General features: G+C 54.7%; 1 protein-coding gene across 2 annotated transcripts; it reads right to left on the bottom strand.

Moving 5' to 3' along the window:
- Positions 1-511: 511 nt before the first annotated feature.
- On the bottom strand, positions 512-11,073 carry SIVA1 (SIVA1 apoptosis inducing factor). 2 transcript variants are annotated; one of them, XM_029068013.2, is made up of 4 exons: positions 10,905-11,073; positions 5,818-6,042; positions 1,951-2,107; positions 512-766 (listed from the first exon to the last, which is right to left on the bottom strand). In XM_029068013.2, the coding sequence occupies exons 1-4, from the start codon at positions 11,041-11,043 to the stop codon at positions 709-711; spliced, it is 579 nt and encodes a 192-aa protein (XP_028923846.1). In that variant the 5' UTR covers positions 11,044-11,073; the 3' UTR covers positions 512-708. The 2 variants fall into 2 exon arrangements, with proteins under 2 accessions (XP_028923846.1, XP_028923918.1); XM_029068085.2 differs by having other exon boundaries at positions 10,926-11,073.
- Positions 11,074-11,740: the final 667 nt, after the last annotated feature.

Here is an 11,740-nt window from a genome sequence, read left to right as displayed (position 1 = left end):
CGCTCTCTCAAAAGCCAGCCCGAGGAGCAGGCTACTTTAATGAACCAATGGAGTCTGTCCTCACGGTATCTTCCGCCCCTCTGGTCCCCTACCCTCTTCAGCTGGGACAAGCGGGGAGGGAGACACACATGGAACTCAAAAAGCAAAAGGCCAAAGTTTGTGCTGGGTGCAAAAGACATCCAGGCCCCCTTGGCCATTCAGACTTGGGCCTCTCTTGGCATCCTACATCTCATTATCCCCTTTAAACTCCCTCTAGACTATAAGCTCGTTATGGGCAGTCAGTCAATGGTATTTATTGAGCACTTACTATGGGCAGAGCACTGTACTAAGCGCTTGGGAGACTACGGTATAACGATGCTAACGGAATTCCCTGCCAACGTGTTTCCTAATTCTGATGTACTCTTCCAACCGCTTAATACAGTGCTCTGCACCTAGTAAGCGCTCAATAAATATCAGTGATCGATTGATTAGAAGGCAAGGCTACACCCTTAGCACGAATCCTCTGCAGCGATCACAATATAAAAGATTTTATTCTATTTCGAAGTATAAAATAGAAAACCCACAAGCCCAGACAATTCCCCTAAACTCTCAAATCCCGCCCCCCAACCCAGCAGCGCGGCTGTTCCGAGTAACTGTCCAGACACAGATGGAGTCACGGGAAGCGTTCAGGCACCTGAGGAGCCGAGACAGTCCAAACTAACGGATCATTTAGGCTTCAAACATGGCACAGCCACTGCAGAGAATCTTTTCGCCAACATCACCGTTGCTGAGGGTCCGGTGGAGGGGTCAGAGGCCGGGGGGGAGAAGAAAAAGAAATCGTCAGTTGAGCAGACTTATTCTGAGATGGTAAAATTCTCCTCCCCAATCTCTTCACAGTTTGGATTTTTTTTTTTTTTGAAAGTGTCTGTTAAGCGCTTACTATGTGTCAAACACTGTTCTACGCCCTGGGGTAGGTATAGGTTAATTAGGTCAGACACGGTCCCTGTTCCGCACAGGGCTCACGGTCTAAGTAGGAGGGAGACCAGGTATCGAATCCCCATTTTGCGGTTGACGGAACTGAGGCCCAGCCAAGTCAAGTGACTTGCCCAAGGTCACACGCAGCAGGCATGTGGCAGAGCCAGGATCGGAACTCAGGTCCCCCGATTCCCAGGGCCGTGCTCTATCCAGTAGGCCACGCTGCTTCTCCAGTTCATTCCACTCTGAAATCACTCCGGGATAACTGGGTCTGAGCCTGTAATCCCCCCACCCCCCGTCCTCTGCTCTTCCCCCTTCCCCTCCCCTCAGCACTGTGCTCCTTTGAATATATTATTTATTACCCTATTAATTTTGTTAATGAGGTGTATATCTCCTTGATTCTACTTATCTTGATGACGTTGTCTTGTTTTTGTTTTGTTCCGTTTTGCCCTGCTGCCTGTCTCCCCTGTTTAGACTGTGAGCCCATCACTGGGCAGGGATGGTCTCTCTCTGTTGCCGAATTGTCCATTCCAAGCGCTTAGTACAGTGCTCTGCACATAGTAAGCGCTCAATAAATACTACTGAGTGAATGAATAATCTCGCTGTGGGAAGGAAACGCGTCTCCCAGTTCTGCTGTATCACACTCTCCCAAGCGCCTCGTGCAGTGCTCCGCACACGGTAAATACTCTATAATAAATACCACCGATTGACCGGCGACGAGAACCAACCCACCGCCCGTTTCACCGACGCACCCTCGGCCCCAGCAACCCCGGCCGCAATTCCTCAGGAAGCCGCAGAGCCGAAGGACAGGACGCCGGCCCGCGGGATCTGAAATCCCGCCCTCCGCCCACCACGGGCGGGGGGGGGGGGGGGGTCCGGCTCTCAATCCCCGACTGGAAGCTCCCGTCGGTCGCCCGCCCGATGGCCATTTTGGCCGTAATCTCGCCTGCCCCTCCCTTCCCCTAGCTTGTCGCGCCGCTCCTAGGGGCCGCTTACTCTGCCGCGGAGCACAGGGGGCAGGTGGTCGTGCTGCAGGAGATGCAGGTCTTGACGCAGTTCTGGCACATGTAGCGGTCGCACTGGCCGCAGGCCTCTTTCCTGTCCAGGGTCCGCACGCAGAAGGAACACGCTTTGGACGCTCCCACCGAAGGATCTATTTGGGACACCAGAGTTCGAGGTGTCAGTCAACCGAATTTACTGAGCGCTTACTGTGTGCGGAGCGCTGTACTAATCACGTGAGAGAGTACAATATAACCGATGCGTTCCCTGCCCGCAACGAGACAGACATTAATATACGGAAATAAATTTCATATATGTACATAGGTGCTGTGGGGCTGGGAGGGGGGATGAATGATAGAGAGCAAGTGGGGGTGACGCAGAAGGGTGTTGAGGGAAAGGAAAAGACAGCTTAGTCAGGGAAGGCCTCATGGAGGAGATGGGGCTTTGAAGGGGGGGCGGAGAGAGTAATTTTCTGTCAGATAGGAGGAGGGAGGGCGTTCCGGGCCAGAGGCAGGATGTGGGCTAGAGGTCGGCGCCGAGACAGATGAGATCGAGGTATAGCGAGAAGGTTAGAGTTAGAGGAGTGAAGTGTGCGGGCTGGGTTGTAGTAGGAGGTGAGGTAGGAGGGGGAAAAGGGGTGGACTGTTTTAAAACCAGGGGTGAGGAGTTTCTGTTTGATGCGGAGGTGGATGGGCAACCCCTGGAGGTTCTTAAGAAGTGGGGACACACGGCCTGAACGGTTTCGTAGAAAAATGATCCTTATGCCAGACTCAAATAAAAATAAAATCGGAAGCCAAGCGCTTGTTAATAACGGGGACGAGGCCCAACCAGTCCGACCTAAAAATCCACGACTTTCTTTTCGGTCCAGCTTGACGTCGTTTGGACTCCACCTTGCTGGGCCTAGGCCAGATTCTAAAACCGCACCGAGTCAGTAGTCGAATCGATCTATCTAATCAGTGGTATTTATCACTCATTCGATCGTATTTATCGAGCACTTACGGTGGGCAGAACACCGCATTAAGTGCTGGGGAGAGTACGATACGACACTCAAGAGACGCATTCCCCGCCCACGATGAGCTTGGAGTCTAGCTCACTCACTCAATAGTATTTATTGAGTGCTTACTATGCGCAGAGCACTGTACTAAGCTCTGCACTAAGAGCTTGGGAGAGGACAAATAGAGTTAGTAGACGCGTTCCTTGCCCACAATGAGCTTACGGTCTGCCACTTGCCAGCTGTGTGACTTTGGGCAAGTCACTTAACTTCTCGGTGCCTCAGTTCCCTCATCTGTAAAATGGGGATGAAGACTGTGAGCCCCACGTGGGACAACCTGATTACCCTGTATCCACCCCAGCGCTTAGAACAGTGCTCAGTACATAGTAAGCGCTTAACCAATACCAACATTATTATTCTTATTAACAAATACCACTATTATTATTATCTCCCTCCTCTTCTACCTTCCCCCTCTGTTCTTGGTCTATCCTGGGGCATTTTACCTCAAGATAGACCTTCCGGTTGAGGCCAGGGAAAATTTTGGTCTGGAAAGGGCAAGAAGAGGCCAGGCCCTTTCCAAACACGCCCGATTGAAGGCCGTCTTGAACTATTTCCAAAAGAGGATCTGAGAGTGTTGGGAGACAGCCTTAAACCGAGGCTAACAGAAAGGCGACACGGTCTAGTGGACAGAGACCGGGCCTGGGAGTCAGAAGGACCTGGGTTACCCGGCTCTGCCACTTGTCTACTGTGTGACTTTGGGCAAGTCACTCCGCTTCTCTGTGCCTCAGTTACCATCCGTAGAATGGGGATGAAGATGGCGAGTCCCTTGTGGGACTCGGACTGGGTCCAATCTGATTAAGGTTGTATCTATCCCAGGATTTAGTACAGTGCCTGGTACAAAATAAGCGCTTAAATGCCATCAAAAACAAAAACAAACCAGACGGATAGTCCACCGTCAGAAGGATTTATGCTGCAGATGACTACAGTGTACTACACCTGCCGTGATAGGACGGCTCAGGGGCTTGTGAGTGGGACTGTGTATCAGTTGCCTACTGTGCGCAGGGTGCTGGAGGTCAGAAAAGAAAAAAAAAAAGTCCTGATGCTGTCAAGAAACTTACAGTCAGACTGGGGAAAAAGAGCAAACTGCTGAACCCATCCTAGTGACACTGAACCCCACGTCAATCCATACTGCTGCCCGGATCATTTTTCTACAAAACATTCAGTCCATGTTTCCCCACTCCTCGAGAACCTCCAGTGGTTGCCCATCCACCGCTGCATCAAACAGAAACTCCTTCCCGTCGGTTTTAAGGCACCCAATCACCTTGCCCCCTCCTACCTCACCTCTCTGATTTCCTCCCACAACCCAACCCACCCAATTCGCTCCTCTAATGCCAACCTACTCATTGTACCTGGATCTAGTCTAGCTCACTGCCATCACCTCGCCCACGTCCTGCCCCGCGTCCTGAGTCCCCCTTCCCATCCGACAGACATCACTCTCCCCACCTTCAAAGCCTTTTTGAAGGCACATCTCCTCCAAGAGGCCTTTCCCGACTAATCCCCCATTTCCCCTTCTCCCATTCCCTTCTGTCACCCTTGTATTTGAATTTGCACCCTTCATTCGCCCCACAGCACTTATGCACATATCCATGAATTTATATTAAGAGCTGTCTCCCCATCTGGAGCGTAGGGACACGGAGGCCAGGAAACACGTCTTCCAATTCTGTTACGTTGTACTTTCCCAAGGGCTTAGTTCCGTGCTTTGCACACAGTAAACGCTCAGTAAATACGATTGATTGAATAATGCCCGGCTCCCCCCTTTAGACGGTGAGCTAATTGTGATCAGGGAATGTGTCTGTTATATTGTACTGTCCCAAGAGCTTAGCACAGTGCCGTGCACACAGTAAGTGCTCGATAAATACCACTGGTTGACTTTCTGATGAATAAAGTTTCCCAAGCAGGAGAAAAAAAAAAGCCAGGAGATTAGTTTGGAAAGTAGAGTGCTCCGCATCCAGTAAGCGCTCAACAGATACGACTGACTGAGCCGTGGAGGAATTAGATATATATAATAGTGACAAATAGAGAAATACATTCAGAGGGCCTAGACAGGATGGCACGTCGGGGAGGGTGAGAGGACTAATCGATCGGAAGCCTCCTGGGGGTGGCTGCTCTTTGGAGGTCTCGAGGCAAGGAGGGTCCCGGGCTCACTAGCGCTCAATAAATACTATTGAGTGAACTGTTAGAAATTACTCGCCCAAGAGCTCAGCACAGTGCCGTGCACACAGTAAGTGCTCGATAAATACCACTGATTGACTTTCTGATGAATAAAGTTTTCCAAGGAGGAGGGAAAAAAAGCCAGGAGATTAGTCTGGAAAGTCCCAAGAGCACAAGAAGGGGTGGAGCAGGAGAAGAGAGCGAGGAGGTGCCAGGAAACCAGCTGGAGGGGACTGTGAGCCCGTTAATGGGCAGGGATTGTCTCTGTTGCCGAATTGGACATTCCAAGCGCTTAGTACAGTGCCCTGCACATAGTAAGCGCTCAATAACTACGACTGAACGAATAATAATAATAATGCTGGTATTGGTTAAGCGCTTACTATGTGCAGGGCACCGTTCTAAGCGCTGGGGGAGATACAGGGTCATCAGGTCGTCCCACGTGAGGCTCACAGTCTTCACCCCCTTTTTTCCAGATGAGGGAACTGAGGCCCAGAGAAGCGAAGCGACTTGCCCGCAGTCACACAGCTGACGGGTGGCGGGGCCGGGATTCGAACCCATGAGCTACGACTCCCAAGCCCAGGCTCTCTCCACTGAGCCGCGCTGCTTCGGTGAAGTCCATCGACGCTCGCTGCTGCCCCATTTCCAGGGCCGCACTTACTCACCCGTGCCCGTGGCCTGCAAGCCCTTTCGGAGCAGTCTGCCGTCCTGCCCGATGACCATCTGGCCGCTCAGACCGCCCGTTCCCGCCGTCGCCGCCCCGGCTCCAGGCCCCGGCTTGGGCGGCTCTTCGGGGAGGCGGAGGACGGCGCGGTTCCCCGCTGGGCTCCCGTCCCACATGTGGTCCATGCAGGCCTGGGCCCCCTGGAACAGAAGCTGCTTCGTCTTCTCTGGAGAGGCGCGGGAGGGAGGAACGAACACAACAACAGTCGGGTCGGGAAAGCTCTGACCCCTGTGCTCCACCGCCCGTCTCGGACCACTTTCTTTTCTTTTATGGCATTCATTAAGCACTTACGATGCGCCAGGCACCGTATTACCTGGCTCAGTGGAAAGGGCCCGGGCTTGGGAGTCAGAGGTCGTGGGTTCTAATCCCCGCTCCACCACTCGTCCCCCGTGTGACTTGGGGCAAGTCACTTCGCTGGGCCTCAGTTCCCTCATCTGTAAAATGGGGATTAAGGCTGGGAGCCCCACGGGAGACAACCTGAGAACCGTGTATCTACCCCGGCGCTTAGAACGGCGCTTGGCACATAATATTGTTGGTATTTGTTAAGCGCCTACTATGTGCAGAGCACTGTTCTAAGCGCTGGGGTAGTTACAGGGTCATAATGGTGGTATTGAAAGCGCTTACTCTGTGCAGAGCACTGTTCTAAGCGCTGGGGTAGATACAGGGGAATCAGGTTGTCCCACGTGAGGCTCACACTCTTAATCCCCCTTTTACAGATGAGGTATCTGAGGCCCAGAGAAGTGACGTGACTTGCCCACAGTCACGCAGCTGACAAGTGGCAGAGCCAGGATTCGAATCCGGACTCTTTTCACTGAGCCACGCTGCTTCTCTAGTAAACTCTTAAATACCATCATCATCATTATTATTATTATTATTATTATTAAGAGTTGGAGTAGATAAAACGATGGACACAGTCTCTGTCCCCCATAGGGCTCACAGTCTTAATCCCCATTTTCCAGGTAGAGTAACTGAGGCACAGAGAAGAGATTTGCCCGAGGTCACAGAGCAGATATGTGGCAGAGCCAGGATTAGAACGCGGGTCTGACGCCCAGGCCCGTGCTCTATTAGGTCTCACTGCTTCTCTTGCCTGGAGACTCAGGAGCCCGGTGGACTCGGGTCGGAGATGCAAGGGAAGGGGCAGGTGGGAAGGTGGCGGGGGGTGGGGGGGGGTCTATTCATTCAATAGTATAGAGAAGCAGCGTGGCTCAGTGGAAAGCGCACGGGCTCTGGAGTCAGAGGTCATGAGTTCGAATCCCAGCTCCGCCGCTTGTCAGCTGTGTGACTGTGGGCAAGTCACTTCACTTCTCTGTGGCCTCAGTTCCCTCGTCTGTAAAATGGGGGATGAAGACTGTGAGCCTCACGTGGGACCACCCGATTCCCCTGTGTCTACCCCAGCGCTTAGAACGGTGCTCTGCACAGAGTAAGCGCTTAACAAATACCAACATTATTATTATTATTATTATTATACAGTGTGCGGAGCACCGTACTAGGCGCTTGGAATGTACAAATGGGTAACAGATAGAGACGGTCCCCGCCCTCTGACTGGCTCACGGTCTAATCGGGGGAGACGGACGGGAACGATGGCGATAAACAGAATCGAGGGGAAGAACGTCTCATCAATACAATAGCAAATAAATGGGATCCGGGTGATGTACATCTCATTAACAAAATCAATAGGGTAATGAAGTATTTTAGTGCCGTCGTTCTCGTCCGTCCGTCTCCCCCGATCAGACCGTAAGCCCGTCAAACGGCAGGGACCGTCTCTATCTGTTGCCGACTTGTTCATCCCAAGCGCTTAGTCCGGTGCTCTGCACGTAGTAAGCGCTCAATAAATACTCTTGAATGAATGAATGAAAGTATGAGAGGTGGAGCAAGTTTGCAGCCCTCTCCGACAACCCCCGGGGGAGAGGGATTGCACTTCCTCCTCAAGTCAACTCCTACCGCAATGGCCCCTTCCCAGATGATCCCCCCCCCCCCGGCCAAACCCACTCCCCGGATGGATAACCTGTTCTGAGCCGCACCCACTGCCCCCGGGGAATAATCTTTTCCAACCTTCATTCATTCATTCAATAGTATTTACCGAGCGCTCACTAGGTGCAGAGCACTGTACTAAGCGCTTGGGATGAACAAGTCGGCAACAGATAGAGACGGTCCCCGCCGTCCGACGGGCTCACGGTCTGATCGGGGGAGACGGACGGACGAGAACGATGGCGGTAAATAGAGTCGAGGGGAAGAACATCTCGGAAAAACGATGGCGACCACATAGAATCGAGGCGATGTACATTTCCCCCACCCCCGTAACCCACTCCAATTTCCATAGCCCCATAGGGATGAGATGTTCATCCCCTTGAGTCTATTTATTGCAGTGGCGGAGCCTGGATTCGAACCCATGACCTCTGACTCCCATGCCCGGGCTCTTTCCGCTGAGCCACGCTGCTTCTTTAACTCATCCCAAGCCCTGGCCACCCACCCCCAGATAACCCAGCAACGTGGCGTAGCGGACAGAACGCGGACCTGGGAGTCGGAAGGTCTTGGGTTCTAATCCCAGCTCCGCCACTTGTCTGCTGTGTGACCTTGGGCAAGTCGCTTTGCTTCTCTAGGCCTCAGTTCCCTCATCTGTATAATGGGGATCGAGACTGTGAGCCCCACGTGGGACGGGGACTGTGTCTAACCAGCTAGGCTTGTATCCAACCCAGCGCTTAGTACAGTGCCTGGCACATAGTAAGTCCTTAACAAATACCATAATTGTTATTAATATAATCTGCTCCAAGCCCCACCCGCTCCCCCTCTAAAGCAGCCTGGCTCAGTGGAAAGAGCCCGGCCTTGGGAGTCGGAGGTCATGGGTTCTAATCCCCACTCCGCCGCTTGTCAGCTGCGGGACCTTGAGCAAGTCACTTCACCTCTCCTTGCCTCAGTTGCCACATTTGTAAAATGGGGATGAAGACCGTGAGCCCCATGAGGGACAACCTGATTACCTTGGATCTACCCCAGCACTCAGAACAGTGTTTGGCACATAGTAAGCACTTAACAAATACCATCGTTATTATTATTCCATTCCAAGCTCCGCCCACTGCCCCCCGGCTAACCCATACCCGAAGCTCTCTACCTAGCGTTTAGAACAGTGCTCGGCGCATAGTAAGTGCTTGACAAATACCATCATTATGACAATTTTCCAAGCTCCGCCCACTCCCCCGGGGTACCCACAGCCAAAGTCCTCCACCTAGGGCTTAGAGCAGTGCTTGGCACATAGTGAGAGCTTACCCCGGATAGCTTAATGATAATAATGATGTTGGTATTTGTTAAGCGCTTACTAGGTGCCGAGCACCGTTCTAAGCGCTGGGGTAGACACAGGGGAATCAGGTGGTCCCACGTGGGGCTCGCAGTCTTCATCCCCATTTGACAGACGAGGGAACTGAGGCCCAGAGAAGTGACTTGCCCACAGTCACACAGCTGACAAGTGGCGGAGCCGGGATTCGAACTCACGACCTCTGACTCCAAAGCCCGTGCTCTTTCCACTGAGCCACGCTGCTTCTCCAATAGCCCAAGCCCTCCACCTCCTGCTTAGCGCAGTGTTTGACACATAGTGAGAGCTTAGCCCGGATATCCTATAGCCCAAGCCCTCCACCTGCTGCTGAGCGCAGTGCTTGGCACACAGTGAGAGCTTACCCCGGATATCCCACAGCCCAAGCCCTCCACCTAACGTTCAGCACAGTGTTTGGCACATAGTGAGAGCTTACCCCGCATATCCTATAGCCCAAGCCCTCCACCTCCTGCTTAGCGCAGTGTTTGGCACATAGTGAGAGCTTAGCCCGGATATCTTATAGCCCAAGCCCTCCACCTCCTGCTTAGCACAGTGCTGAGCACATAGTGAGGGCTTAACCCAGATATCCCACAGCCCAAGGCCTCCACCTCACGTTTAGAACAGTGTTTGGCACATACCCCGGATATCCGGGAGCAGCAGCGTGGCTCAGTGGAAAGAGCCCGGGCTTTGGGAGTCAGAGGTCGTGAGTTTGAATCCCGGCTCTGCCACTTGTCTGCTGTGTGACCTTGGGCAAGTCACTTCACTTCCTCTGGGCCTCAGTTCCCTCATCTGTCAAATGGGGATGAAGACTGTGAGCCCCACGTGGGACCACCTGGTTCCCCTGTGTCTACCCCCAGCGCTTAGAACGGTGCTCGGCACATCGGAAGCGCTTAACAGATACCAACCAATACAGATACCAACATTATATCCCACAGCCCAAGCCCTCCACCTCACGTTCAGCACAGTGTTTGGCACATAGTGAGAGCTTACCCCGCATATCCTATAGCCCAAGGCCTCCACCTAACGTTTAGAACAGTGTTTGGCCCATAGTGAGCGCTTAGCCCGGATATCCTATAACCCAAGCCCTCCACCTCCCGCTTAGCACAGTGTTTGGCGCACAGTGAGAGCTTACCCTGGATATCTTAGAGCCCAAGCCCTCCACCTCCTGCTTAGCACAGTGTTTGGCACATAGTGAGAGTTTAGCCCGGATATCCTAGAGCCCAAGCCCTCCACCTCCTGCTTAGCACAGTGTTGAGTGGAGAAGCAGCGTGGCTCAGTGGAAAGAGCGTGGGCTTTGGAGTCAGGGCTCATGAGTTCGAATCCCGGCTCTAGCCACCTGTCGGCTGTGTGACTGTGGGCGAGTCACTTCACTTCTCTGGGCCTCAGTTCCCTCCTCTGTCAAATGGGGATGAAGACTGGGAGCCCCACGTGGGACCACCCGGTTCCCCTGTGTCTCCCCCCAGCGCTTAGAACAGTGCTCGGCACATCGGAAGCGCTTAACAGATACCAACATTATATCCCACAGCCCAAGCCCTCCACCTCGCGTTCAGCACAGTGTTTGGCACATAGTGAGAGCTTACCCCGCATATCCTATAGCCCAAGCCCTCCACCTCCTGCTTAGCAGAGTGTTTAGCACATAGTGAGAGCTCAGCCCACAGCCCAAGCCCTGCACCTCCCCCCCCCCCCCGAGCGCAGCGCTTAGCACAGAGTGCCCGCTTAACCCCTACCGCCCCGTGTCCGGGCCTGACCGAAGACGTCCGGGTCGCAGCGCTGTCCGAAGGCGGCCCCGCCCAGCCCCCCGGGCCCCGGCCGGACCTTGCGCTGCAGCGGGGCGTCGGGCGCGAAGGGGTAGCGCCGCTTGGGCATCCCGCCGCTCCCCTCCCCGGAGGGCAAGAGGGACCCGCCTTTTCAACCCTCGCCCCGTGACGTCGGCACGGCGGGGACCAATGGGAGGCGCCCGAGGGAAGGGGCGGGAACGGCCCGGCCAATGGGGAGGCGCGGAGCCGGAGGGGGAGGGCGGGGAGGGGGGAAAGGGGCGGGGCTAGAGGGCAGCGTCAGGGGGCGGGGCTACGGCCCAGACCAATGGGGAAGAGCCGGGCCGGGCGCGAAGGGGGCGGGGCTACAGCCGAGCGCAAGGGGCGGGGCTAGAGAGGAGCGGCGAGGGGGCGGGGCTCCAGCCGAGCGTTAATGGGGAAGAGCCGGGCCGGGCGCAAAGGGGGCGGGGCTGAGGCTGGAGCGTCGAGGGGGCGGGGCTAAAGCCGAGCGTTATTGGGGAAGTCTAGTCGGGCGCAAAGGGGGCGGGGCTACGGCAGAGCGTCAGGGGGCGGGGCCAAGGCTGGAGCGTCAAGGGGGCGGGGCTACGGCAGAGCGTCAGGGGGCGGGGCTAAAGCCGAGCGTGAATGGCGAAGAGCCGGGCCGGGCGCAAAGGGGGCGGGGCTGAGGCTGGAGCGCAAAGGGGGCGGGGCTAAAGCCGAGCGTTAATAGGGAAGAGTCGGGCGCAAAGGGGGCGGGGCGGGAGCGGGGCTAAGGCTGGAGCGCCCAGGGGGCGGGGCTACAGCCGAGT

Source organism: Ornithorhynchus anatinus, chromosome 1, assembly GCF_004115215.2.
Source record: "Ornithorhynchus anatinus isolate Pmale09 chromosome 1, mOrnAna1.pri.v4, whole genome shotgun sequence".
Taxonomy (NCBI): Eukaryota; Metazoa; Chordata; class Mammalia; order Monotremata; family Ornithorhynchidae; genus Ornithorhynchus; species Ornithorhynchus anatinus.
The sequence above is the reverse complement of the archived record's forward strand: the minus strand, read 5'-3'. Positions and strand labels throughout refer to the sequence as shown.